At 42.5% G+C, this 25,443-nt stretch overlaps 1 protein-coding gene across 1 annotated transcript in view; it reads left to right on the top strand.

The window, feature by feature from the left end:
- The window catches only part of adam11 (ADAM metallopeptidase domain 11), a 365,266-nt gene that overhangs the window by 207,680 nt on the left and 132,143 nt on the right, over positions 1 to 25,443 (top strand). Inside the window, exons 15-17 of the mRNA XM_059955670.1 lie at positions 21,022 to 21,121; positions 23,728 to 23,799; positions 24,645 to 24,737. Of these exons, the coding sequence (XP_059811653.1) occupies positions 21,022 to 21,121; positions 23,728 to 23,799; positions 24,645 to 24,737 (265 nt within the window). The remainder of the gene's footprint in view (positions 1 to 21,021; positions 21,122 to 23,727; positions 23,800 to 24,644; positions 24,738 to 25,443) is intronic.

The raw sequence follows: 25,443 nt of genomic DNA, 5'->3' as shown, positions 1-25,443 counted from the left end.
CCTGCCCATTGACTTGCTTTATCCTGATTTCACATTTGGTCAAATGTCAAATGCTGCCTTGATGTCAAGAGTAATCACTCTCCAGTCACCTCTGAAATCCAGCTGTTTAGAATCAGGTTGCATTGGGGATGGGAGTTGTGTGGTCCTGACAAGACCCCCAAGTGAGCAGATTATTGGTAAGAGCAGCTTGGTAGCAGTGGTAACGTCACTTTGCTATTGATTGAGAGTAGACCAAATGAGTGGTGGTTAGCCAGATTTTTGTCCTGTTTATTCTTTCAAGAATCACTTGATTCTGCCATGGTACCAAAGTGACAGGTTGCACCTGAACCAGAGGGGGACCAATGTCCTTGCGGGCAGGTTTGTTAGAGCTGTTTGGGAGGGTTTAAACTAATTTGGCAGGGGTGTGGGAACTGGAGTGATGGGACACGGGATAGGACGAATGGTTAAAAAATAAGTAAAGATAGCATGCAGTCAAACTGTCAGGAAGGGCAGGCAGGTGATGGGACATAGTCGCAGCCAACAGGCTGAGTAATGGTACATTAGGGATGCAGAATCAGAAAGGATAGCAAATCTGGTATTCAAGGTGTTGTATCTGAATGTGCGTAGTAGAAGAAATAAGGTTGCACTATTACAACTTGCCAGGCTGAATCGTGGCTGAAGGATGGTTGTAGTTGGGAGCTGAATATCCAAGGTTGCATGTTATATCGGAGGGATAGGAAGGCAGGCAGAGGGGGTGGTGTGGCTGTACTGGTAAAGAATGGCATCAAATCAGTAGAAAGATGTGACATAGGATTGGAAGATGTTGAATCCTTGTGGGTTCAACAGAAACTGCAAGGGTAAAAGGATATTGAAGGCAGTCACATACAGGCCTCCCAATAGTGGCTGGGAGGTGGATCACAGGTTACAACAAGAAATAGAAAAGGTGAGTCAAAAGGGCAATGTTATGGTAGTCCTGGGAGATTTTAAGATGCAGGTCAATTAGGAAAATCAGGTTGGTAATGAATCTCAAGAGAATGAGTTTGTTGAATGCCCAAGAGATGGGTTTTTAGAGCAGTTTGCCATTGAGCCTTCTAGGGGATCAGCTGTACTGGATTGGGTGTTATGTAATGAACCGGAGGTGATTAGGGAGCTTAAGGTAAAAGAACCCTTTGGAACCAGTGATTCCAATATGACTGTGTTCAACTTGAAATTTGACAGGGAGAAAGTAAAGTCTGATGTTGCGATATTTCAGTGGAGTAAAGGAAATTACAGTCATATGAGAGAGGAGCTGATCAAGGTAGATTGGAAGGAGCTGCTGGCAGGGATGTCAGTAGAGCAGCAATGGCGTGCGTTTCTGGGAAAAATGAGGAAGGTTCAGGATACGTGTATTCCAAAAATGAAGAAAGATTCAAATGAAAATATAGTACAATCATAGCTGACAGGAGAAGTCAAAGCAAATGTAAAAAAAAGAAAGGCCATACAAAGCAAAAATTAGTGGGAAGATAGAAGATTGGGAAGATTTTAAAAACCTACAGAGAGCAACTAGAAGAATCAAAGGAAGGGAGAAGATGAAATATGAAAGCAAGTTGGCAAATAATATCAGAGTGGATAGGAAAAGCTTTTTCAAGTATGTTAAAAATAAAAGAGAGTGAGTTGGATATAGGACTACTAGAAAATGAGGCAGGGGAAGTAATAATGGGGGGCAAGAAGATGGCAGATGAACTAAATGAATATTCTGCATTAGTCTTCACTGTGGAAGACACTAGCAGTATGCCTGATGTTGTAGTGTGTGAAGGAAGAGAAGTAGTGCAGCTACTATTACAAGAGAGAAGATGCTCAAAAAGCTGAAAAACCAAAAGGTACATAAGTCACCTGGACCAGATGAACTACACCCCAGGGTTCTGAAAGAGGAAGAAGTAGAGACTGTGGTGGCATTAGAAATGATCTTTCAAAAATCATTGGACTCTGGCATGGTGCCAGAGGACTGGAAAATTGCAAATGTTACTCCACTCTTTAAGAAAGGAGGAAAGCAGCAGAAAGGAAATTATAGACCAGTTAGCCTGACCTCATTGGTTAGGAAGATGTTGGGAGTCAGTTGTTAAGGATGAGGTGATAGAGTACTTGGTGACACAGAACAAGATAGGACAAAGTCAGCATGGTTTCCTTCAGGGAAATTCCTGCCTGACGAACCTGTTGGAATTCTTTGAGGAGATTTCAAGTACGATAGATAAAGGGGATGCAGTGGATGTTGTATATTTGGACTTTCAAAAGGCCTTTGACAAGGTGCCACGCATGAGGCTGCTTACCAAGTTAAGAGCCCATGGTATTACAGGAAAGTTACTAACATGGTTAGAGCATTGACTGATTGGTAGGGGGCAGCAAGTGGGAATAAAAAGATCCTTTTCTGCCAGTGATTAGATGTGTTCTGCAGGGGTCAGTGTTGGGACCAGTTTTTTTATACTGTATATGAATGATTTAGATGATGGAATAATGGCTTTGTTGCCATGTTTGGAGATGATACAGAGATTGGTGGAGGGGCAGGTAGTGTTGAGGAAATGGGTAGGATGCAGAAGGACTTGGACAGATCAGGAGAATGGGCAAGAAAGTGGCAAATGAAATACAATGTTGGAAAATGCATGATTGTGCACTTTGGTGGTAGAAATAAATGTGCAGTCTATTTTCTAAACCGGGAATAAATCCAAAAATCTGAGATGCAAAGGGACTTGGGAGTCCTTGTGCAGGACACCCAGAAGGTTAACCTGCAGGATGAGTCAGTGGTGTGGAAGGCAAATGCAATGATAGCATTCATTTCAAGAGGTCTATGATACAAGAGCAAGGATGTGATGTTGAGGCTTTATAAGGCACTGGTGAAGCCTGACCCTGAGTATTGTGAACAGTTTTGGGCCCCTCATCTAAGAAAAGGTGTGCTGGCATTGGAGATGGTCTAGAGGAGGCTCTCAAGGATGGTACCAGGAATGAAAGGTTTATTATATGAGGAATATTGCATGGCTCTGGGTCTGTACTTGCTGGAATTTAGAAGGATAAGGAGGGATCTCATTGAAATCTTTCGAATGTTGAAAGACCTAGACAGAGTAGATGTAGAAAGGATGTTTCCTATGGTGGAGAGACAAGGACAAGTGGGCGCAGCCTCAGGATAGAGGGGTGTCCTTTCAATACAGATGTGGAGAAATTTCTTTAGCCATTGGGTGGTGAATTTGTGGAATTTTTTGCCAAAGGCAGCTATGGAGGCCAGGTTGTTGGGTGTACTTAAGGCAGAGATTAATAGGTTCTTGATTGGACATGGCATCTAAGGTTATGGGGAGAGGGCCAGGAACTGGGGTTTAGGAGGAAACAGAAAAAGGATCAGCCATGATTGAATAGCAGAGCAGACTCGATGGGCCAGATGTCCTAATTCTGCTCCTATGTTTTATGGTCAGTCGGAGTTCCATTCCCGTTGCTGTCTGTAAGAAATTTGTATGTTCTTCCTGTGACTGCATTGGTTTCCTGCAGATGCCCTGATTTCCTCCCCCATTCCAAACATATATGGTTTAGAATCAGTAAGTTTTTTGACATGCTATGTTGTCACCAGAAATGTGGTGACACTTGTGTGCTGCCCAACACAATCCCACGACTTGGATTTGATACAAGTGATGCATTTTACTGTATGTTTTGATGTTTCAATGCACATGACAAATAAAGCTCATCTTTAAATCGTGACTGCTCCATTCCAAATGCACCTTCCTCCCTCTAATCCACTCAAGTGTAATGGCTATTTTCTTTCCTGTTTGCTGCTTTCATTGTCCTAATGTATAACTTGCTATCTCATGATTAGCTTCTCTGGTTTGACTTTTCTCTCACCATCAGCCATTCTACTGTGTGCACAATGTCCTGTACTCCTATTGTAATTCCCTTCTTATAAAACCATTTCATTACATTGAGCTCCTTTCAGGCTATTAATAAACCTGCAGTAGCCCTTTACTACTGTCTTTAATAATGGTTATTATTGATCCATTCATTATATCAATGATCTGAAAATCCACTCCAATTCCTGTAGAGCTTTATCCTGAAACTTACTGCTTCAATGGCACTTGGCTAGTACCCAGCCAAATTGCTCTTTTGAGCAGTCTTTGAATTATCTCTGGCATTTTCTGAAAGTAATCAGGTATTAAGAATTAACCAAGAAATTAATCTTTGCAAGTCTCCAAATGTGTTAGTACCTCCAGTTCAACTTTGTCTTTTTGTGTGTTTCCCCCCTAGCTGTCAGTCTGTGGTTTTGTATTGCCATGTGCTCCTGTCCCTGCTCCTGCTCTACTCCGGCCCCCATATTACTGAGTACTCCATCTCTCACTGTTTCTCATTATTACCTATGTTGCTGCCACTTGAGTCTCATTGTGCTCCACCTATCATCTGCCTCTCTGGTTATTCCTCAGTGTATTTCAGTGCTGTGTTTTCACCTGTTTGTTGCTAGATTGTGCCAGTGAATTTTCCTGAGCCTTTACAGCATTTGTATATGTACTCTGTCTTTCTGAATATCGACTCTGCCTGTTTCCCAATTCTGGTTTTTGGATTTCTCTGGATGTTTTGATTTCTGCCTAAACTTTGACGCTGACTTTGTTTGCACCTTGGGATTTCTTACTCAGTTAATATCACTGTGTGCACAGCACTGAGTCTGCGATTGGATCCCTACTCCAGTGCCCTGACAGCATGTAAAGGAAGAAATTCTTTTATTCAAGAAAAAGCCATCTTAATTGACTACCTTCTTCCAATAAGATGTTGAAGGTGCTCTCCTATGAAGAACCTCTTAAAATAAAAGACATTTAGCATCTGCTTACATACAGTAGCCATATTCTTCCATGGTTGCCAATACAACAGGGGAGGCTTACTGAGGTTTGTAGATTGTAAATACAGAAAAGGCCAATTGCTCTACTTGTTTCCCAACTGCATTCTTCAACTTGAAGCATAGTGGCACTGAGTAGTTCCTGCGGATGTGGAGATGGTATTGTCCAGAAGGTTCTTTGGAAGTAAAAAAAAAAGTGTAAATCTTGTGATTCAACTTGTTTTATATAGTATTCGTACTAACGAAATAACAGTAAACATAGCAGCAGGTAACTAACTCTGACAATAACTGATTCACTATAATGTAAGTAAGGTAGAAGAAAAGAACTCAAAACTAAAGGTCAGAACAAAGAAGAGCAAGGAAGGAAATAACTAAGAACCTTGTCTTTATGCTGAAAAACTAATGACAAGAACAGCCAATGAGACAGTTTGATTGATGCTGATATGCTGACAATAAAGAAATTACAAAAAAAATACAGAACTAACTTACTACAAATTACTGCGAATCACTGCATAAAAGAAGTTAAGCTACAAGAAAACTTACAATTAGACACTAATCCAGCAGTCCCAGTAATTGAATTGTTACAGTACATTATTGAAATATATTCTTGATAGCAGGGTTTTATTTCTTTTTAGTTACAATATGACAGGAGATATTCAAACCTGAGGAACTTGAAAATATTTCAGATAATGAGATTGGTGTCTTGATCCTGCTCTCACTGTCAGGTTCCTCAATATGAATATTTGACCAGTATTTGTTAACCTATTATTCAAATCAGTCTCAAACAAGAGAAAATCTGCAAATGCTGGAAACCAGTCTAATTGAATTCTTTCAATGCCTCCTGCTTTGCCAAACTCTTCTGCATCTTCCCTTTGAACAAATGAACTTGGAAACATGACAGCTGTATAAAGGGCCAGTGGTCTATTCAGATACAAGTAATGGGCAGCACATAACAAAACAAACACTTCCTTCTCACAGCCCCATCACATCCAGGACACGACAAAAAAGTGGGAGAAAACCCCTTAATGAGACAGAGGGAAAAAAAAACATTCTGGGAAATGTATCTCTGAGCACCTCAGGTAAGCAACATTAGTCCAGGAGATCACAAGAAATAAATGTTTATAATGGTACTTGCCTTGTATACATTGCAATCTGATGTTATAGGGCTCCACTGATAGGTATGTTTTCACAAGATTACACAGTATGGTACCAAAAATAATTAATATTTCTGTATTTTGTTTAATAGCATCGGCAAGTTTTCAGAGTATAGATAAGAAGTGGAAATGCAATGCTTTTTAGGTTGCCAGGACTCATGAACTATAAATGAGAAGCTACTCTCAGCAATAATAACACAAATTAATGCATGAAAAATGGAGGAAGAAAACTACTCTGGACAAACTATAGGGGGAACTGTTCTCCATCAGCCTACCTACTGTCTCAGTAGCCCATGTTGTTTCATTGCTAATAGCCTCAAATAAGCCTCTGTCAACCAAGTCCAGCTCCTGGCCTTCATTTGTGGCTGAGCCTGGCAGAGCCATTTCTACTGACAGGAGAAGAGGCAAAGGCAGGTTACTAGCGCCTGAAAACCAGATGCTTTGGGCAGATGGGGCTCCTCAGCTGTGGTTGGCAGCTCATCTGTGTGTGTGTTTGTGTGGCTTCCCATTGTCATGGTTGACCATGGGTACTGTGCCTCCGGTAGTCACTGGTTTGTCGAGCAGCGTCAACTGTGGCTATTGAGGCCGATCCTGGAACGGTAGGCTCTGCCACAGTTGCTGCACGTGCAGGGCGTCATGGAATTGTTGTCCACTGTGCTATCCGTTTAGCTCTCTGCTCCTCAGACTGATTCAGGATCACTCTCTCACCTTGCTCTAGGTGTTGCTGAAGAGTACCTCGCCATTTGTTGCGGTCGTCTGCTGTATCCTCCCAGCACTCTGTGATGATTTTTAAGGCTTTCATGTCGCGCTTGCAGAGGTCCTTGAAGAGAAGCTGGGGTCTACCAACATTCCTCTTGCCTAGTGCTAGTTCTCCGTAGAGGATGTCCTTTGACAGTCTACCATCCTTCATACGACGGATGTGGCCCAGCCAGTGTAGTCTGCATTGTCTTAAAAGCGTGAACATTGTGGGAAGTCCAGCATGGGAGAGGACCTCAGAGTTTGGGACTTTGTCTCTCTGTGTGATGCTGAGGATGCGGTGAAGGCTGCGCAGGTGTAAACTATTGAATTTCCTCTCCTGTTTGGAGTAGATGGTCCAAGTCTCACTACCATACAGGAGGGTGCTGATAATGCATGCATCGTACAAGGCAGTCTTGGTCTTTGTAGCGAGTTCCAGATTCTCCCAGACCCGCGAGGAGAGTGGAGCAAGGATTAATGCTGCTTTACCGATACACCTATTGATTTCAGCATTGAGGGAGAGAGTGTCTTTAATGGTCGACCCCAAGCATGTGAACTCGTAGACCACTTCTAGAGCGTAATTGTCGATGCTAATGGCTGGTGTCTCCACTATGTTCTGGGCAAGGACATTTGTTTCCTTCAGGCTGATGGTAAGCCCGAAGTCCTTACATGCCTTAGAGAAGCTGTCTGTGGGAGTTTGTAGTTGCTGTTTGGTCTGCGAGGTTATAGCAGCGTCATCGGCAAAGAGCATGTCATGTATTAAGATCTTCCGCATCTTTGTTCTTGCTCTCAGGTGCACAGGTTTGAACAGCCACCCGTCAGACCTGGTGTGCACGTAGATGCCTTCTGTTGACGTCCCAAATGTGTGCTTCAATAGCGTAGAGAAGAAGATGCCGAATAATGTTGGGGCCAACACACATCCTTGTTTGACTCTACTACGAATAGTGAAGGGTTCTGATGAGCTGCCATCGTACTGAACAGTAGCCCTCCTGTCATCATGGAATTACTTGGTGATACTTCGGAGTTTCGGGGGATAGCCGATCTTGAGGAGAATCTGAAAGAGCCCATCCCTGCTGACAAGGTTGAATGCCTTGGTCAAATTGATGAAAGCGACATAGAGGGGTTTCTGTTGTTCCCTGCACTTCTCCTGGAGTTGACAAAGTGAGAAAATCATGTCGACAGTTGACCTCCTTGTGCAAAAACCACGTTGGGACTCAGGGTAGACCTGTTCTGCCAGAGTTTGTAGATGTGCCAGAGTTACACGAGCAAAGACTTTGCCGACAATACTCAGGAGGGAGATACCTCTGTAGTTGGGCAGCTGCTCCTATCACCCTTGTTCTTGTACAAATTGATGATTTTGGAGTCGTGCATATCCTGTGGTACGGCTCCTTCCTTCCAGCACTGACGGAGGACCTCGTGTAAAGGTTGGAGGAGTGAGCTCTTACAGTGTTTGATCAGGTCTGGAGGAATCCCATCACTGCCAGGAGCTTTCCCTGGGGCCAGACTGTCAGTTGCCTTGCTGAGGTCCTCAAAGGTTGGTTCGGAGTTGAGTTCATCCATGACTGGTAGACCATCGATGGCATCAATGGCTGAGCTAACAACAACATTTTGCCTTGAGTAGAGCTCAGAGTAGTGTTCTACCCAGCGTTCCATCTGCTTGCTTTTATCAGTGATTATTTCACTACTGGATGACTTAAGGGGTGCTGTCTTACTCTGCGATGGGCCAAGGGCCTCCTTGATACCACCATACATCGATCTGATGTTGCCTGTCACAGCTGCTGTCTGAATGTCCTCACTGAGCTGGAGCCAGTACTCATTTGCACACTGCCTTGCAATCTGTTACACTTTGCTTCTAGCAGCTCGAGGTGCCTGGAGTGTTTGGTTGGATGGTGAGCACATGTACTCTGTGAGAGCTGCACGCTTGGCTTCGATGACAGGAGTCATGATGTTGGACCTTGCCTCAAACCAGTCACTGCTCTTCCAAAGATGGAGAGTGCTGATTCATGGATGGTGTCGCGTTGTTCTGTTGCAGTATCTCCTTGTGAGGAGGTAGTCATAGCACCCTGTACTGACTTGGCAAACTGGTCAACCTTTTCTGACTGTTCCATCTCTGTTGTGTTGATGCGAGGTTTTCCAGTTTGTTTGGAGTGGTGGATTTTCCTTCGGATGTAGTTTGATCTTGCAGCATACTAAAGCATGATCCTTATCGCAGTCTGCACTGTGGTATGAGCAAGTGATTAGTACAGAGTTAATGTAGGAGCACTTGGTGATGATCATGTCTAGCTGGTACCAGTGTTTAGACCATGGATGTCGCCATGAGACCTTGTACTGCGACTTCATCTGAAAGTAGGAGTTAGTTACACACAAGCCGTGATAGGAGCAGAACTCCAAGAGACATTGCTCATTGTCATTTATTTTGTCAATTCCAAAGTGGCCAAGACAAGATGGCCAGGAATCGTTATCAGCTCCCACTCTGGTGTTGAAGTCACCAAGGAGAACGAGGTGCTCATCACTGGGAATATTCCTGACAACAGCTTCTAATTTGTCATAGAACATGTCTTTTGTCTCAGAGGTGGAGTTCAAAGTAGGGGCATACACACTGATGAGAGATACTGGGCTATGACTGGTGTGTAGGTGGAGAGTCATAAGTCGTTCTGATCCATTTTCTGGTGGCTCCACCATTTGCAACAAGGAGTTCCTAATGGCAAAACCCACTCCATGCTCGCAGGGCTTGTCTTGGTTCTTTCCCTGCCAGAAAAATGTGTAGTCCCTTTCCTTCAGTGTACCTGAATCCGCCAAACGTATTTCTTGTAGGGCAGCTATGTCTACCTTGAGCCTTAGTAGATCATTGTTAATGACCGCTGTTTTTTGTGCAACTTCAATATCCTTGAGGTTTTGGTCAAGTCCAGTCATCATTGTGCAGACATTCCAACATCCCAACTTGAGGGGAGTTGTCTTATTTGATTTGTTTTCTTTCTTGTCTGGTGCAGTAGTTACAGTCAGGTCTTTGTGGAATAATCCATTATCCTCATGCACCCAATGAGGAAAACTGACTGTGGCGGGACAGCACCTTATCGGCTGGAGGCTGCCCAGCTTGAGGCGGGCAGTAGCTGTCCAGTGAAATGCGATGGTTTCTCCCATCATTGGAAGCAACTCCTGGTGCCATGCTCTACACCAATCAAGCATTATGACTTATAACTGGTAACTGCTGCTTCCCCTGTTTGTCCAACACTATAAAGCAAAGCTGGAGTGCCCTCTCCAGGGCACAAGCCAGGGCAGAGTTGATATGGAGATCCGTCAGTTGCCCATGCAGTGGGACCCCCCCCCCCTCCATGCTGATGACGGGTCCAAAGGAACGACGAACGTTGATACAGTTTGGTGCCAGCAGCGTTCCAGGAGTTGCCGTGCCGGTGCTGGGTATAGCAGTCAGCCACCTTCGAGACTCCGACTCCGGATTGTTCCCTCAGGGTTTACTCCCAGAGTCTTTCCCGTGAGCGGGTATAGCCACAAGGCAGCGGAGGTTTGAAATCAGAGTTTTCCCTCTTCTAGATGAGCTACCATCCGTGGTTAACGAGTCCCATCTGCCCAGAGAAGCTGGTTTTAAGGTGCCAGTGGCCCGCCTTTTCTCCTCCTCCTGTCAGTGAGAACCGCTCCGCCGGGCATAAGAACTACGCCACACGTGAAGGCCAGGAGTTGGACTTGGTTGTCAGAGGCTGTTTGAGACGCATTTGTTTAGCAGTGGAATTTCATCCCCACTACCACCCTTCGGCTATGACTACCTTTGGAACCTTTGGCAGCTCATCTAGGAGAAGGAAAACTGATCTCAAACCTCTGCTACCTTGCAGCTACACCCACGCATGGGGAAGGCTTCAGGAGTGAAGCCCAAGGGAAAAATTTGGAGCTGGAGCCCCTAGGCAGTCCTACATTGAGTTCAATGTTGATTGTCAATTTCTGTGATGCTGCTGGTAACAAGTCATTTGTTCATCAGTTGCATGAAGAGGGGGAGCTTGCTACATGTGCAACAGCTTCCTCTCCATATTGTACTGCCCAGACGTGCGTATCTAAACAGCTAGGACACAATATCCATGGTCACTTCTGACCAACGGAGGCCTCGGACATCATTGCTAATAAGAGGATATCAACAAATGAGAAAAGACTATTGTTATGTCTGTACAACTACAAATCAAATAAAGAAAGGCACACACTTGGAGATGGTTAATTTGTATATTCACTTTGCAAAGCGAACTACAAATCAATGTGCATGGGTAAGTTATCTGTCAATAAATAATGCTGAGGGGAATCATTGTACTACAAGAAACAGATCCATACATTACACTTACTCCCCCTTTAGATTGATGTAACATAATACTGTATATGTAACAAAATGTTCAATTTCCCTTCAACAGACCATGTTCACATATACATGCTTTCACCGTAACAGTATTTTCTTGAATTTAAAAAAATAACAGTCTATAAGTAACTTCACTATACTAAAGTTTTGGTCTTTTGGGTGGTGCTCTGTTTCTTTCAGGATCGTGCCTCTGGACTTGGTGGTATCAGGTTTGGCAGGTGTCTTATCAAAGACAACATTCTCTCCTTTGCAGGTATCATGTTGCTGTTGGTGACACAATCATCACTGAGAGTTATGTCCGATGACTGTAATGTGTCTATCTTGTTGGACTCAAATGACCAAGGTGTTTTCTTTGGATGAGCATCCAGTATCTGGTCCACATGATATCTCCATGTATGATCCCCAACATCCCCTGAGTACATCAGTGGTACAGTTCTTGTAGCTATCCTACTGGGTGTCCACTTCTCTTCTTTGTAATCACCATAAGACCATTAGACATAGGAACAAACTGTGGCCATATGACACATCGAGTCTGCTCTGCCATTCAATCATGGCTAATCCTTTTTTCCCCTCCTCAACCCCACTCCCTGGCCTTCTCTCAATTAGTCTTCGCCTTAAATACACTCAACGACCTAGCCTCCTCTACTGCCTGTGGTAACAAATTCCATAAGATATTGGAGCAGAAGTAGGCCATTTGGCCCATCAAGCCTGCTCCACATTAAATCATGGGCTGATCCAATTCTTCCAGTCATCCCCACTCCCCTGCTTTCACCCCATACTCTTTGATGCCCTGGCTAATCAAGAACCTATCTATCTCTGCCTTAAATACACCCATTGACTTGGCTTCCACAGTTGCTCGTGGCAACAAATTCCACAGATTTACCACCCTCTGACTAAAGTAATTTCTCTGCATCGCTGTTCTAAAAGGACGTCTTTCAATCCTGAAGTTGTACCCTCTTGTCCTAGAATCCCCTACCACGGGAAATAACTTTGCCATATCTAACCTGTTCAGGCCTTTTAACATTCTGAGTGTTTCTATGAAATCCCTCCTCATTCTCCTGAACTCCAGGGAATACAGCCCAAGGGCTGCCAGACGTTCCTCATACGGTAACCCTTTCATTCCTGGAATCATTCTCGTGAATCTTCTTTGAATCCTCTCCAATGTCAGTATATCCTTTCTAAAATAAGGAGCCCAAAACTCTACACAATACTCCAAGTGTGGTCTCGCAAATGCCTTATAAATCCTCAACATCACATCTCTGCTCTTACATTCTATACCTCATGAAATGAATGCTAACATTGCATTTGCCTTCCTCATCATTTAGAAAATAGAATGCACATTTATTTTTGCTAATAAAGTGCATGACCATGCATTTTCCAACATTGTATTTCATTTTCCCATTCTCCTAATCTGTCCAAGTCTTTCTGCATCCTACCTGTTTCCTCAACACTACCTGTCCTTCCACCAACCTTTCTATCATCTGCAAACTTGGCAACAAAGCTATCTATTCCATCATCTAAATCATTTATATACAACATAAAAAGAAATGGTCCCAACACCGACCCCTGCAGAACACCACTAATCACCGGCAACCAACCAGACAAGGACCATTTTATTCCCACTCGATGCCTCCTACCAATCACCCAATGCTCTATATTATTAACTTTCCTGTAATACCATGGGCTGTTACCTTGGTAAGCAGCCTCGTGTGTGGCACCTTGTCAAAGGCCTTTGAAAGTCCAAATACACAACATCCGCTACATCCCTTTATCTATCCTGCTTGTGATCTCCTCAAAGAATTCCACCATGTTTATAGACAATAGACAATAGGTGCAGAAGTAGTCTGCACCCTCGAGTCTGCACCGCCATTCTGAGATCATGGCTGATCATTCACTATCAATACCCAGTCCCTGCCTTGTCCCCATATCCCTTGATTCCCCTATCCATCAGATATCTATCTAGCTCCTTCTTGAAAGCATCCAGAGAATTGGCCTCCACCGTCTTCCGAGGCAGTGCATTCCACACCTCCACAACTCTCTGGGAGAAGAAGTTTTTCCTCAACTCTGTTTTAAATAACTGACCTCTTATTCTCAATCCATGCCCTCTGGTACTGGACTCTCCCAACATCTGGAACATATTTCCTGCCTCAATCCTATCAAATCCTTTAATTATCTTAAACGTTTCAATCAGATCCCCTCTCAATCTCCTCAATTCCAGTGTGTACAAGCCCAATCTCTCCAATCTCTCTGCGTAAGACAGCCCTGCCATCCCAGGAATCAACCTAGTGAATCTACGCTGCACTTCCTCAATTGCCAGAATGTCCTTCCTTAAACCTGGAGACCAAAACTGTACACAATATTCCAGGTGTGGTCTCACCAGGGCCCTGTACAAATGCAAAAGAACATCCTTGCTCTTGTACTCAATTCCCCTTGTAACAAAGGCCAACATTCCATTTGCCCTCTTCACTGCCTGTTGCACTTGCTCATTCACCTTCATTGACTGGTGAACTAGGACTCCTAGGTCTCTTTGCATTTCTCCCTTACCTAACTCTACACCGTTCAGACAATACTCTGCCCTCTTGTTCCTGCTTCCAAAGTGGATAACTTCACATTTATTCACATTGAGTGACATCTGCCAAGTATCTGCCCACTCACCCAGCCTATCCAAGTCTCCCTGTATTCTCCTAACGTCCTCTTCGCATGTCACACTGCCACACAGTTTAGTATCGTCAGCAAACTGGCTGATATAGTTTTCAATGCCCTCATCTAAATCGTTGACATAAATCGTAAAGAGCTGTGGTCCCAATACCCCAATACCCCTGTGGTACCCCACTAGTCACCTCCAGCCAGTCCGAGAAACACCCATTCACTGCTACCCTTTGCTTTCTATCTGCCAACCAGTTGTCTATCCATGTTGAAACCCTGCCCCCAATGCCATGAGCTCTGATTTTACTCACCAATCTCCTATGTGGCACCTTATCAAATGCCTTCTGAAAATCGAGGTACACTACATCCACTGGCTTACCCTCGTCTAACATCCTTGTTACACCCTCAAAAAACTCCAACAGATTAGTCAAGCATGATTTGCCCTTGGTAAATCCATGCTGGCTCGGCCTAATCCTATTACTGCCATCAAGATATGATTTTATCAGGCAAGATTTATCACAATTTTATCAGGCAAGATTTTCCCTTAAGGATACCATGATGACTTTGTACTATTTTATCCTGTGTCACTAAGCATTCCATAACCTCATCTTTAACAATTGACTCGAACATCTTCCCATCCACTGAGCGGAGGCTAACTGGTCTATAATTTCCTTTAGAACCATAGACCATTACTGCACAAAAACAGGCCTTTTGGCCCTCCTTGGCTGTGCCGAACCATTTTTCTGCCTAGTCCCACTGACCTGCACCTGGACCATATCCCTCCATACACCTCTCATCCATGTACCTGTCCAAGTTTTTCTTAACTGTTAAAAGTGAGCCCACATTTACCACTTCATCTGGCAACTCATTCCACACTCCCACCACTCTCTGTGTGAAGAAGCCTCCCCTAATGTTCCCTTTAAACTTTTCCCCCCTCACCCTTAACCTATGTTTTTTTTCTCCCCTAGCCTCAGTGGAAAAAGCCTGCTTGCATTCACTCTATCTATACCCATCATAATTTTATACACCTCTATCAAATCTCCCCTCATTCTCCTACACTCCAAGGAATAAAGTCCTAACCTATTCAACCTTTCTCTGGAACTCAGTTTTTCAAGTCCCAGCAAATGGCGGTGCAGACTCGAGGGGCCGAATGGTCTACTTCTGCACCTATTGTCTATTGTCTATTGTCTAACATCCTTGTAAACCTTCTCTGCACTCTTTCAACCTTATTAATATCTTTCCTGTAATTCGGTGACCTTTCTGCTGCCTTCTTCCTTTCTTAAAGAATGGAGTGACATTTGCAAGTTTGCAATCCTCCGGAAGCAAGCCAGAGTCCAATGATTCTTGAAAGGTCATTACGACTGCCTTCACAATCTCTACCACAACTTCTTTCAGAACCTTAGGGTGCAGTTCCAGGTGACTTAAGCACTTTTGGTTCTTTCAACTTTTTGAGCATCTTCTCCCTTGTAATAGTAACTGCACTCACTTCTGTTCCTTCACACACTACAACATCTGGCACACTGCCAGACACTTCCACAGAGATTAGTGATGCAAAACATTCATTTAGTTCATCTGCCATCTCCTTGTCCCCCATTATTATTTCTCCTGCCTCATTTTCTAGTGGTCCTATATCCACTCTCATCTCTCTTTTATTTTTTACATATTTTGAAAAAACTTATACTTTCCACTTTGATATTATTTACCAGCTTGCTTTCATATTTCATCCTTTCCCTTCTAATGATTCTTTTAATTGCTCTCTGTGGGTTTTTAAAAGCTTCCCAATCCTCTCTTCCCATTAATTTTTGCTTTGTTGGATGCCCTCTTTTTTACTTTTACATTGGTTTTGACTTCTCTCGTCAGCCAATTTGTACTATTTTGCCATTTGAAATTTACTTTGTTTTGGAATACTTATATCCTGCAACTTCCTCATTTTCTCAGAAACTCACACCATTGCTGCTCTGCTGTCATCCCTGCCAGCATCTCCTTCCAATTTACTTTGGTCAATTCCTCTCTCAGACCACTGTAACTTCTCTTACTCCATTGTAAGAGAATACGTCAGACTTTACTTTCCCCCCAACAAATTTCAAGTTGAACTCAGTCATATTGTGATCACTGTCTCCTAAGGGTTCTTTTACCTTAAACTCCCCAATTGCCTCCAGTTCATTACCCAATGCAGTATAGCTGATCCCCTACTAGGCTCAGCAACAAACTTCACTTAAAAGCCATATGATAGGCATTCAACAAATTTACTCTCTTGAGATCCATTTACAACCTGATTTTCCCAATTGACCTGCATGTTGAAATCTACCATGACTACCATAAAAGTGCCTTTTTGACACACTTTTTCTATTTCCTGTTGTAATCTGTGGTCCGCATCCCACCTACTGTTTGGAGGCCTGTATATAACTGCCATCAGGGTCCTTTTACCCCTGCAGTTGCTTAACTCAGCCCACAAGGATTCAACATCTTCAGATCCTATGTCACATCTTACAACTGATTTGATGGCATTCTTCACCGGCAGAACCACGCCACCCCTCTGCCTACCTTCCTAGCCCTCTGATACAATGTGTAACCTTAGGCATTCAGCTCCCAACTACAACCATCCTTCAGCCACAATTCAGTGATGACCACAACATAATAACTGACAATCTGTAATATTGCAACAAGATCATCCACCTTATTTCTTACTTCGTGCATTGAGATTTTACACTTTGAGTACTGTATTTGCTCCCCTTTCAGATTCTGCATCCCTAATGCACTGATACTCACCCTGCTGGCTGCAATTTTGTCCTGTCATCTGCCTGCCCTTCCTGACAGTCTGACTGCAAGCTATCTTTGCTTTTTTTTGACCACCCATCTGATCCAGAGTCCATTCACTCCCATTCCTATCACCCTGCCAAATTAGTTTAAACCCTCCCCAACAACTCTGACAAACCTGTCCGCAAGGATATTGGTCCCCCTCTGGTGCAGGTGCAACCCGTCACTTTTGAACAGGTCATACCTCCTCCAGAAGAGATCCCATTGATCCAAGTACCTGAAGCCCTGTCATGAGGTAATGCTACAGCTATATAAGATCTTAGTCAGACCCCACTTGGAGTACTGTGTTTAGTTCTGATAACCTCACTACAGGAAGGATATGGATCCTATAGAGAGAGTGCAGAGGAGATTTACAAGGATGTTACCTGGATTGGGGAGCATGTTTTATGAGAATAGGTAGAGTGAACTCGGCCTTTTCTCTTTGAAGTGACGGAGGACGAGAGGTGACCTGATAGAGGTGTATAAGATGATAAGGGGCATTGATCATGTGGATAGTCAGAGGCTTTTACCCAGGGCTGAAATGGCTGGCACGAGAGGGCATAGTTTTAAGGTGCTTGGAAGTAGGTACAAAGGAGATGTCAGGGGTAAGTTTTTTATGCAGAGAGTGGTGAGTGCATGGAATGGACTGCCGGCAACGATAGTGGAAGCATTAGGTACATGGAGCTTAAAAAAATAGAGGGCTATGACTAACCCAAGGTAATTTCTAAGGTAGGGATATGTTCGGCACAACTTTGTGGGCTGAAGGGCCTGTATTGTGCTGTAGGTTTTCCATGTTTCTATACGAGATGGAAAATGGGATGGGGAATGGTGAAGTGGGGGGCATTACCGGAAGTTCATGCCATCAGAGTGGAGACTACCCAGGCAGAATACAAGGTGTTGTTCCTCCAACCTGAGTGTGGCCTCATCACGACAGTGGAGGAACCCATGGGTGGACATATCGGAATGGAAATAGGAAGTGGAATTAAAATGGGTGGCTACTGGGAAATCCCACTTGCTCTGGCAGACGAAGCATAGATGCTCAGCGAAGCAGTCTCCCAATCTATGTCGAGTCTCACCGATATACAGGAGGCCACACCGGGAGCACCGGACACAGTAGATGACCCCAGCAGACTCACAAGTGAAGTGTCATCTCACCTGGAAGGACTGTTTGAGGCCCTGAATGGTAGTGAGGGAAGAGGTGTAGGGACAGGTATAGCACTTGTTCTGCTTGCAGGGATAAGTGCCAGGAGGGAAATCAGTGAGGAAGGAGGAATGGAGAAGGTTGTCGCATCAGGTGCAATCCCTACAGAAAGCAGAAAGTGTGGGAAAGGGAAAGATGTGCTTGGTGGTGGGATCCCATTGGTGGTGATGGAAGTTCTGGAGAATTATGTGTTGTACGCGGAGGCTGGTAGGGTGGTAGGTGAGAACAAGAGGAACCCTATCCCTGGTAGGGTGGTAGGAGGATTGGGTGATGGGAGACATGTGTGAAATGGAAGAGATGCAGTTGATAGTGGAGAAAGGAAAGCCTCCTTCTTTGAAAAAGGAGAACATCTCCTTTGTTCTAGAATGAAAAGCTTCATCCTAAGAGCAGATGCAGCGGAGGAGGAGGAATTAAGAGAAGGGGATGGTGTTTTTATTCCGTTTGGGTAGCCTCCAACCTGATGGCATGAGCATTGATTTTTCAAACTTCCAGTAGTGCCTCCACCCACCCTTCACCATTTCCCATCCCCTTTTCCCTTCCTCACCTTATCTCCTTGCCCACTCATTGCCTCCCTCTGGTGCTCCTCCTACCTTTTCTTTCTTCCATAGCCTTCTATCTCTTTCACCAATCAATTTCTCAGCTCTTTACTCCATTCTTCCCTTCCCGGTTTCACCTACCACCTTGTGTTTCTCTCTCCCCTTCCCCACCTTTTAAATCTACTCCTTCGCTTTTTCTCCAGTCCTGCCAAAGGGTTTCAGCCCATAATGCTTCATCCAGTTCATTTCTGGCCTTCATGCCACTGAGTTTACCAATACCCTTCTCAAACACCTTATCATTAGATTAAGCAGCTGTGACAATCTCTGGTTAGTGCTATCTTTTGGGCTGCAGTTGCTTGTTGATGTTATATCAAAAGCTTTGATTGTGTACTAGTCTAGTTGGATTTTTCTTAACTATTCATATCAAAAGTGCTGACCCTCTGCTCTTCAACACTTAAAGCTCTAGCTGCTGTGTTTTGCTTCTACATCACATTCACTTCCAGTTTGCCTTTAGAAGACAGTATTTTTTGCCTGTGTAGGTCTTTATCATCACCAAGGTCTTTTCTAATGGTAGCTTAGCAAACAGTCTGTTGTAGTCAGCTCTTGAGATTACAGACAAATCTGACCCTGTATTCAGTTTTACACCAGACTCATCTGTTGTGATCCAGATGATTTTGTGATCTGCTTCAATAATGCTATTCAGTTCTAGACATGACAGCTTACCTTTGTCACACTCTGCATTGTCTGATTCTGTTTTGCAGTCAGTCACTTTATGCATTTGTTTAGTTTTATGTTTGAAACTTTTCACTCTGTGTGGTTTTTCTCTTTGGTTCTGCTTCTTGTCGGAGTTGCAAACTCTCTCCATGTGCCCTTGTCTGTGACACTTTCTGTATACGTTTTCTTTGAAACCAACAGTCACTTGTATCGTGAGAGGATTTGCCACATTGATAACAATTTTGGCTTTTTGCACCATTCAGGGGTATTTTTTGCATTTCACATTCTAAACTCTTTTTCTGTTGTTCTTATACTTCCTTTGCTGTTGTCTCCATTGATATTGATAATGCCCATTCTAAGATTTGGTCTTTTTCTGACAATAGCCTCTTTTGAGTGCCTTGACTATCCATGCCACATACAAGCTTGTCCCTTGATGCATCAGAAAGTCCACCTCCCAAGTCACAGTATTAGGGAAGTTTGCACAGTTCTGCAATGCATTCAGAAATGCTTTCATCCTTTAACTGGTTACTTTTATAAAATCAAAATCTCTCAGCTATTACTAGTGCATTTAGGCTCAAGTGATTTTGTAAAACATCAACAATGTTGGGTGATGTCTTGCTAAGTTGCATAAGAGCCTATACGTTTTAGTACCCATTAAGCTAAGAGCTGTGGAGAAGTTATTTTCTTCAAACACATTGTTAGCATTTCAATACAGTTCAGCCCTTTCAATATACGATTCCCAGTCCTCATTAGCTCTATCAAATTCATTAACTTTCCCAACAAAGGCTATTGTCACTTTATTTTCACTTTAGCTTTGCTAGTTATGCATCACTCACTGTGTACTGTTACTCATGCATCCCTGTGCTAGCATCTGTGACTGCCTTCAGTGTACTGGTTCACTCTTTCCTCTTGCTGTCTCTCTCCCTTCCTCCGAGTTCTGTCATCTCGTAACTGTCGGTGCAGTTGGTGATATTCACTGACATTCAGGTTCGTATTCATTGCCAATTTGTTGTGTCTGTACAACTACATATTAAATGAATAAAAGCATGCACTCAGAAATGTAGCTATATGCACTTTGCAGAAGGAGCTCCAAATCAATGTGCATGGGTAAGTTATCAGTAAATAATTAGTGCTACAAGAAATAGATCTGTACATTACAATTATTCCTGTATCTCAAAATGTAATCTACCCAGTGTCCTTCCAATATTCACTCTTTCAGCCTTAAAAACATGGAAATCCTTTGTATAAATATGCAGGATAAGGCCACAGAAATGGCAATATCATATAATCTGTGCAAAGTCCAATAGCTAAACAAAAAGGTTTAAGTGAAAGAAAATAAAGGGAATTATTTAGCAATTTTTCTGTGCTCTAAAGTGCAAGCAGCTTGAGTAGTTTTGTGTGAGTCTGGATGAAATTTATTAATGTGCACAGCATTCAATGCAGGGTTCATGTAAGTAATGCAATTCTCTGAGTTTCTCTGCAGTTAGGGACAACTTACACAACTAAAAACTATTAGATGGGATTAAAATAGGATTAGTGTAAATGTGTATTTGATGTCAGTGCAGATTCAATGGGCTAAAGGGCCTGTTTCTGTGTTGCATTGCTATAACTCTACATTAAAGTGTTAAAATGTGATTTTCTGCTGTTGTGAGGCTTCATTACCCCTTCATTATTGGGCAGTTTTGCCATTGTGTGCCTATTGGAACATTGGAAAAAGTATCACTGATCCACAATAGCTATTGTTGGAGATAGGCACCAGAGGCAAGGATGGGTGCGTTTGGTTAAGCTAAAGTGGATTTTACTTGTGATTGAAGATTCTTGGAGATATTCATCTTGAAATCAATATGGCCTGCATGTGACTTCAGACTCAGCTGTGTGCTGTACTCTTGTAGCTCCCTGGTAAACTGTACAGAGTTAGGGAATTTTGGGATGAATAATAAATGATACTCATATCCTGTATTGTGAATACATTTAAAAAATGTGACCAGGCCTTCACATTGCAATGAATGACAGATTTTGCAAGCAATGATTGTGGTACCATCCTTTGTTCACATTACTGTTTGAACTTTCAGGCAATATCCTCCACGAAAGTTTTCAAGATGTAGCATTACTGAGTATCATCTGTTTCTGCAGACTGGAGGTGGCATCTGTCTTTTCAATAAACCTCTTAAGGTAAGGCCTTTTGATAAATGGTAAGCAACCTTTTCTGAAGTGAGGATTTTGTTTAATGTTGTTAATTTAATATAAAATTTCATCATTATTGTGGATCATATATGTTTACTGTCTTTATCTCATATTAATCACCTGGAGGTCAGATAGATTCTGTTACGTTCAGTCTTTATTCATCTGTATCTGTGAGAACTTATTGTCTGTCATTTAACTGCAGTGTTTGCATAAAAATAACTTCATGTTATGCAAACATTGCTGCTGGTTGCAGACACAAATGTTTACTTCATTTCAAATAGCATTGAATTCACATCGTCTTAACAGGATTTTGTTTCCCTTCAATGCACGTTTTTGGTTGCTGAACTTGCTGCCTCCACCATTGTTGTATTTAGTGTTACCACCACATCCGGTTCCCTGGATAAGATTATGAAAAGGGACAGAAAGATTTTTGAAATACCATTAAGAAGCACTATTCTGGAGCCTGCACAGTTCATGACAGGTTCAACACAATTGAATACAGAGGCTGACACTTAGCTGCAGACTAACCTAGAAGGAAACATTTCTCATAGCAATCACTTATCAGCAACATGGAAGAAAGGGAGGCCACAAGAGAACGATAATGAGCATCGAAAGTTAATCTTTCAAAGAAGTGCTTAGGAACCTTTGTGCATGAAATACAAGCATAGAGAGAGGTTTTAAGCACTGGGGTGGGTAATGAGGGTGAGGTTCACAGAAGCTTCAACAGGGCCACCATTTAAATAGCCTGGTGGGCAGTCACTGAACTTGTCTCCTCCAGGAATGAGGAGCACCACACAATCGGGTAATGTTGGAAGGTGTTTCATGACCTCATTTATTTTTATTTATTCATCTTCCAGCATCTGATAGTATTAGCAAGGCCTGCATTTATTGCCCTTTAGAAGTTGGCAGAGAGCTGCAGTCATTTGGGTGGGGTATTTCCACAGTGCTACTGGGTGGGGTTCCAGGATTTAAATCCAGTGACAATAAAGGAGCAGTAGTATATTTGCAAATCACATTAGTGTACAACTTGGAGGGGAGAGATTCAAATTGTGACAATGTCCTTGATGGTTGAGGTCACCAATTGGGAAATTGCTGTCAGTATAGTCCGGGAAAGTAATTGTAAATGGTGTACAATACTGCCACTAAAAATTTAGAGTGATGGATGGAATGCCAATCAAGCAAACTGGTTTGTCTGAGATACTGTTAAGCTTCTTGAGAGTTGGAGTTGCAATCAAGTGAGCGATTGGAAATTATTCAATCAAGCTCCTGACTTGTTCTTAGTGGATAATGGCAAGGCTCTGTAATATCAGGCAGCAAACCTTGATACGGATACACAGCTCCTGCAGTTCTTGTAGCCACACTAAGAGGCTGGACCATTTCAATTCTGTTGAATGACAGATTCCAGGATGTTGATAGTGGAGGATTATTTGATGATAACAGCAATGAATATCAAGGTTAGATGGTTCGGTAGTCATTTCCTGGCACTTAAATGCTCTGAATGTTATCTGCTACTTATTAGCCCATACCTGAATGCAAGCATCAGTTTCTTCATTTGCTAAGTAGTAGTGTATGGAATTGAACATTGTAATCATCTGCAAACAACCCTACTGCTGACTTTGTAAAAGGTAAGGAAAGTCTTTGATAAGGCAGCTAGATGTGTCTAGGACATTGTGTTGAGAAATTCCTGCAGCAATGTTCTAGGCACACCTGCCTCTAGGAAAATGAACAATGTTAATGCATATCACAAACAGAAGTGCCAGTTTCATTTTCATAGTTGACATTATTTTCAGCTGAAAATGGTAATTAGAAAATACTACTTCATGTATGCTTGATTTATAGACACATAGTACCTAAAATTCAGTACTGAGAACTTGTTGGTATCTTAGATTCCATGGAGCATATGGAGATCTTCCAACAACCAGGCATTCTTTCTTTCTTTCTTTCTTTCTTTTTCTATAGGGCAGTTAGGGGGGAGGGGTTAAGGGGAGGGGGTAAGGGTTATAAACATTGTTTTTTCGTACTTTGTAATCATTTAAAAATGCAATAAAAAAAGTTTAAAAAAAAGAGATAATGGTAGTGAGGGTTTGGGCTGGGTTCTATTTATGTTTGGATGAAGACTCTTACCACCCCTCCCCCATCCTTCATGCTGAACTCAAAACAGCTCCAAAAATTACTCAATCAAATAATCTTAAACCTTCGGCACATTTTAGCATGTTTTATACAAATTTAGTTTTTTATAATTTATATATTTACAGCTACAGCATGGTAATAGTCCCTTTCAGCCCAATGAGACTGCACTGGGCAATTATACATACCCATGTGACCAATTAACCTACTAACACATACAACTTTGGACTGTGGGAGGAAACCAGAGCATCCAAAGGAAACCCACGCAGTCATGGAGAGAACGTTCAAACACCTTACAGCTACAGTGGAATTAAACCCAGGTTGCTGGCCCAGTATTAGTATTACACTAACTGTTGTGCTACTGTGACATCCCAATAAAATAATGTCATATAATGGAATCACTTACAAGTTTTGATTTAGTGATTTTTACTGAAAATTTATGTTAGCTCCATTTTACAATTTCACAGCTGGTTGACCCTCAAGAATGTGGGAATGGATATGTGGAAAATGGAGAAGAGTGTGATTGTGGAACCGCAGCTGTAAGTAGATACTATTGTGTCCCAACTGCAAAGTTACCAATTTGATTTGGTGTCAGCATATCAGAGAATCTGTCCTCAGACCAGCATGTAAGTGTCATCACAAAGAAGGCACAATAGTGCCTCTACTTCCTTGGAAGCTTTGAATAGTTATGGCATGTCCCCAAAATCTTTGACAAACTCCTATAGATGCACAGTGGAGAGTATCTTAACTGGCTGCATCACAGCTTGGTGTGGAAACGCCGATGCCCAGGAACAGAAAAGACTCCAGAAAGTGGTGAATACAGCCCAGTCTATCACAGGATAATTCCTTCCATTTCAATACATCTTAACCAACTGTGGTTTGTGTACTGGGAACTTACATGTGGCCAAATTCCCCATTCCAATGCAATTTTATTGGATTGCATTTATTCTGCGAGTGACTCCTTTGACATTGATAACAGACAGCCAAAGAAAATTCAACAACAGACTATACGACAAATTTAATTAAATGTTGCAGAGTAGTATCTACAGTTTAACCACTTCTCATTAGGAATGCCCATTAGAAAAAGTAACCCCTTATTATCCATGTACTGTATATAAAATTGTAAATAATGCACTTTCTTTCTCTTTTGTTCCAGTGTGCCAATTATCCACCACTTACCTCGAGCCTCAGTTAGTCTGGTTCTTCATTCTGTTGTGTTGTTTCACAAAACTCAAGTACAACTGACACTCCACCAATTTGTATCCTAGAAGACTGTAACACCCATTTTTAAGAAACTGTTGAAATAAAATAGTTATTCATTTATTTTTGTATTTGAGAAAATTCTTGTATGAAATCACAATAAATTTATTTAATCCCCCTCCAGGAATGTAGTAAAGTGGGTGGGAACTGCTGCAAGAAGTGTACCCTTACACACAATGCAATGTGTAGCAATGGACTCTGCTGCCGAGATTGTCAGGTAAGGTGACTTTCATAAATCTATTATTCAAGTTGGAACATGCCTAAGAACTGAATGTAATCAAGTGGTTAATCCAGTAAGCATTCTTACCCGTGTTCTCAGGAATTATTAGAATTGAATAACTGAGAGCAGTTGCCTGATGAAACTCAAATCCACAGCACAGATTAAAAAATATAAAAATCTAGAAGAGAATAGATTACCTTGAGATTTGAGTCTGTCATGGTCCGGTCCATGAAATCTGCATTCCGGTTCACAGTCCGGTCCATCAATCCTTATTCTGGGTTTTCCTGTTTTCCCTGGTTCCATTGGGTGCCTTAATTGAGGCACCTGATTCTCATTTGGGCTGGCTCCATAAATAGCTTCAGGATTCAGCTTCTGGCTGCTGGACTGTGTTGGAGCTTGATTAAACAACTAGATTGTGAATGGATGGAGAATGGCTGGAGGAAGTGACAATTTGGGAAGTGAGTTAGAGATGGTTAGTGGAAATGAGGAATGGAGTGGAAAAAGCAAGAAAAGAAAACAGAGGTATGTGATGTCAAACTCTGAGGAGTCAGGGGATGACTGAAGTAGGATGGCAAAACAATGGAAAGAAGATGAAATTAAAGCAATTATAAAACTGAGTGAAGACAGGATGTCTTTTGGTGATTGGAACCTGATTCATTTGATGAAGGTAATCAACAAACTTATAGGCGAGGTCAAAAGAGCA

The sequence above is a fragment of the Hypanus sabinus genome, chromosome X1, assembly GCF_030144855.1.
Source record: "Hypanus sabinus isolate sHypSab1 chromosome X1, sHypSab1.hap1, whole genome shotgun sequence".
NCBI classification, from domain to species: domain Eukaryota; kingdom Metazoa; phylum Chordata; class Chondrichthyes; order Myliobatiformes; family Dasyatidae; genus Hypanus; species Hypanus sabinus.
This window is presented reverse-complemented; position numbering and strand designations above follow the sequence as displayed.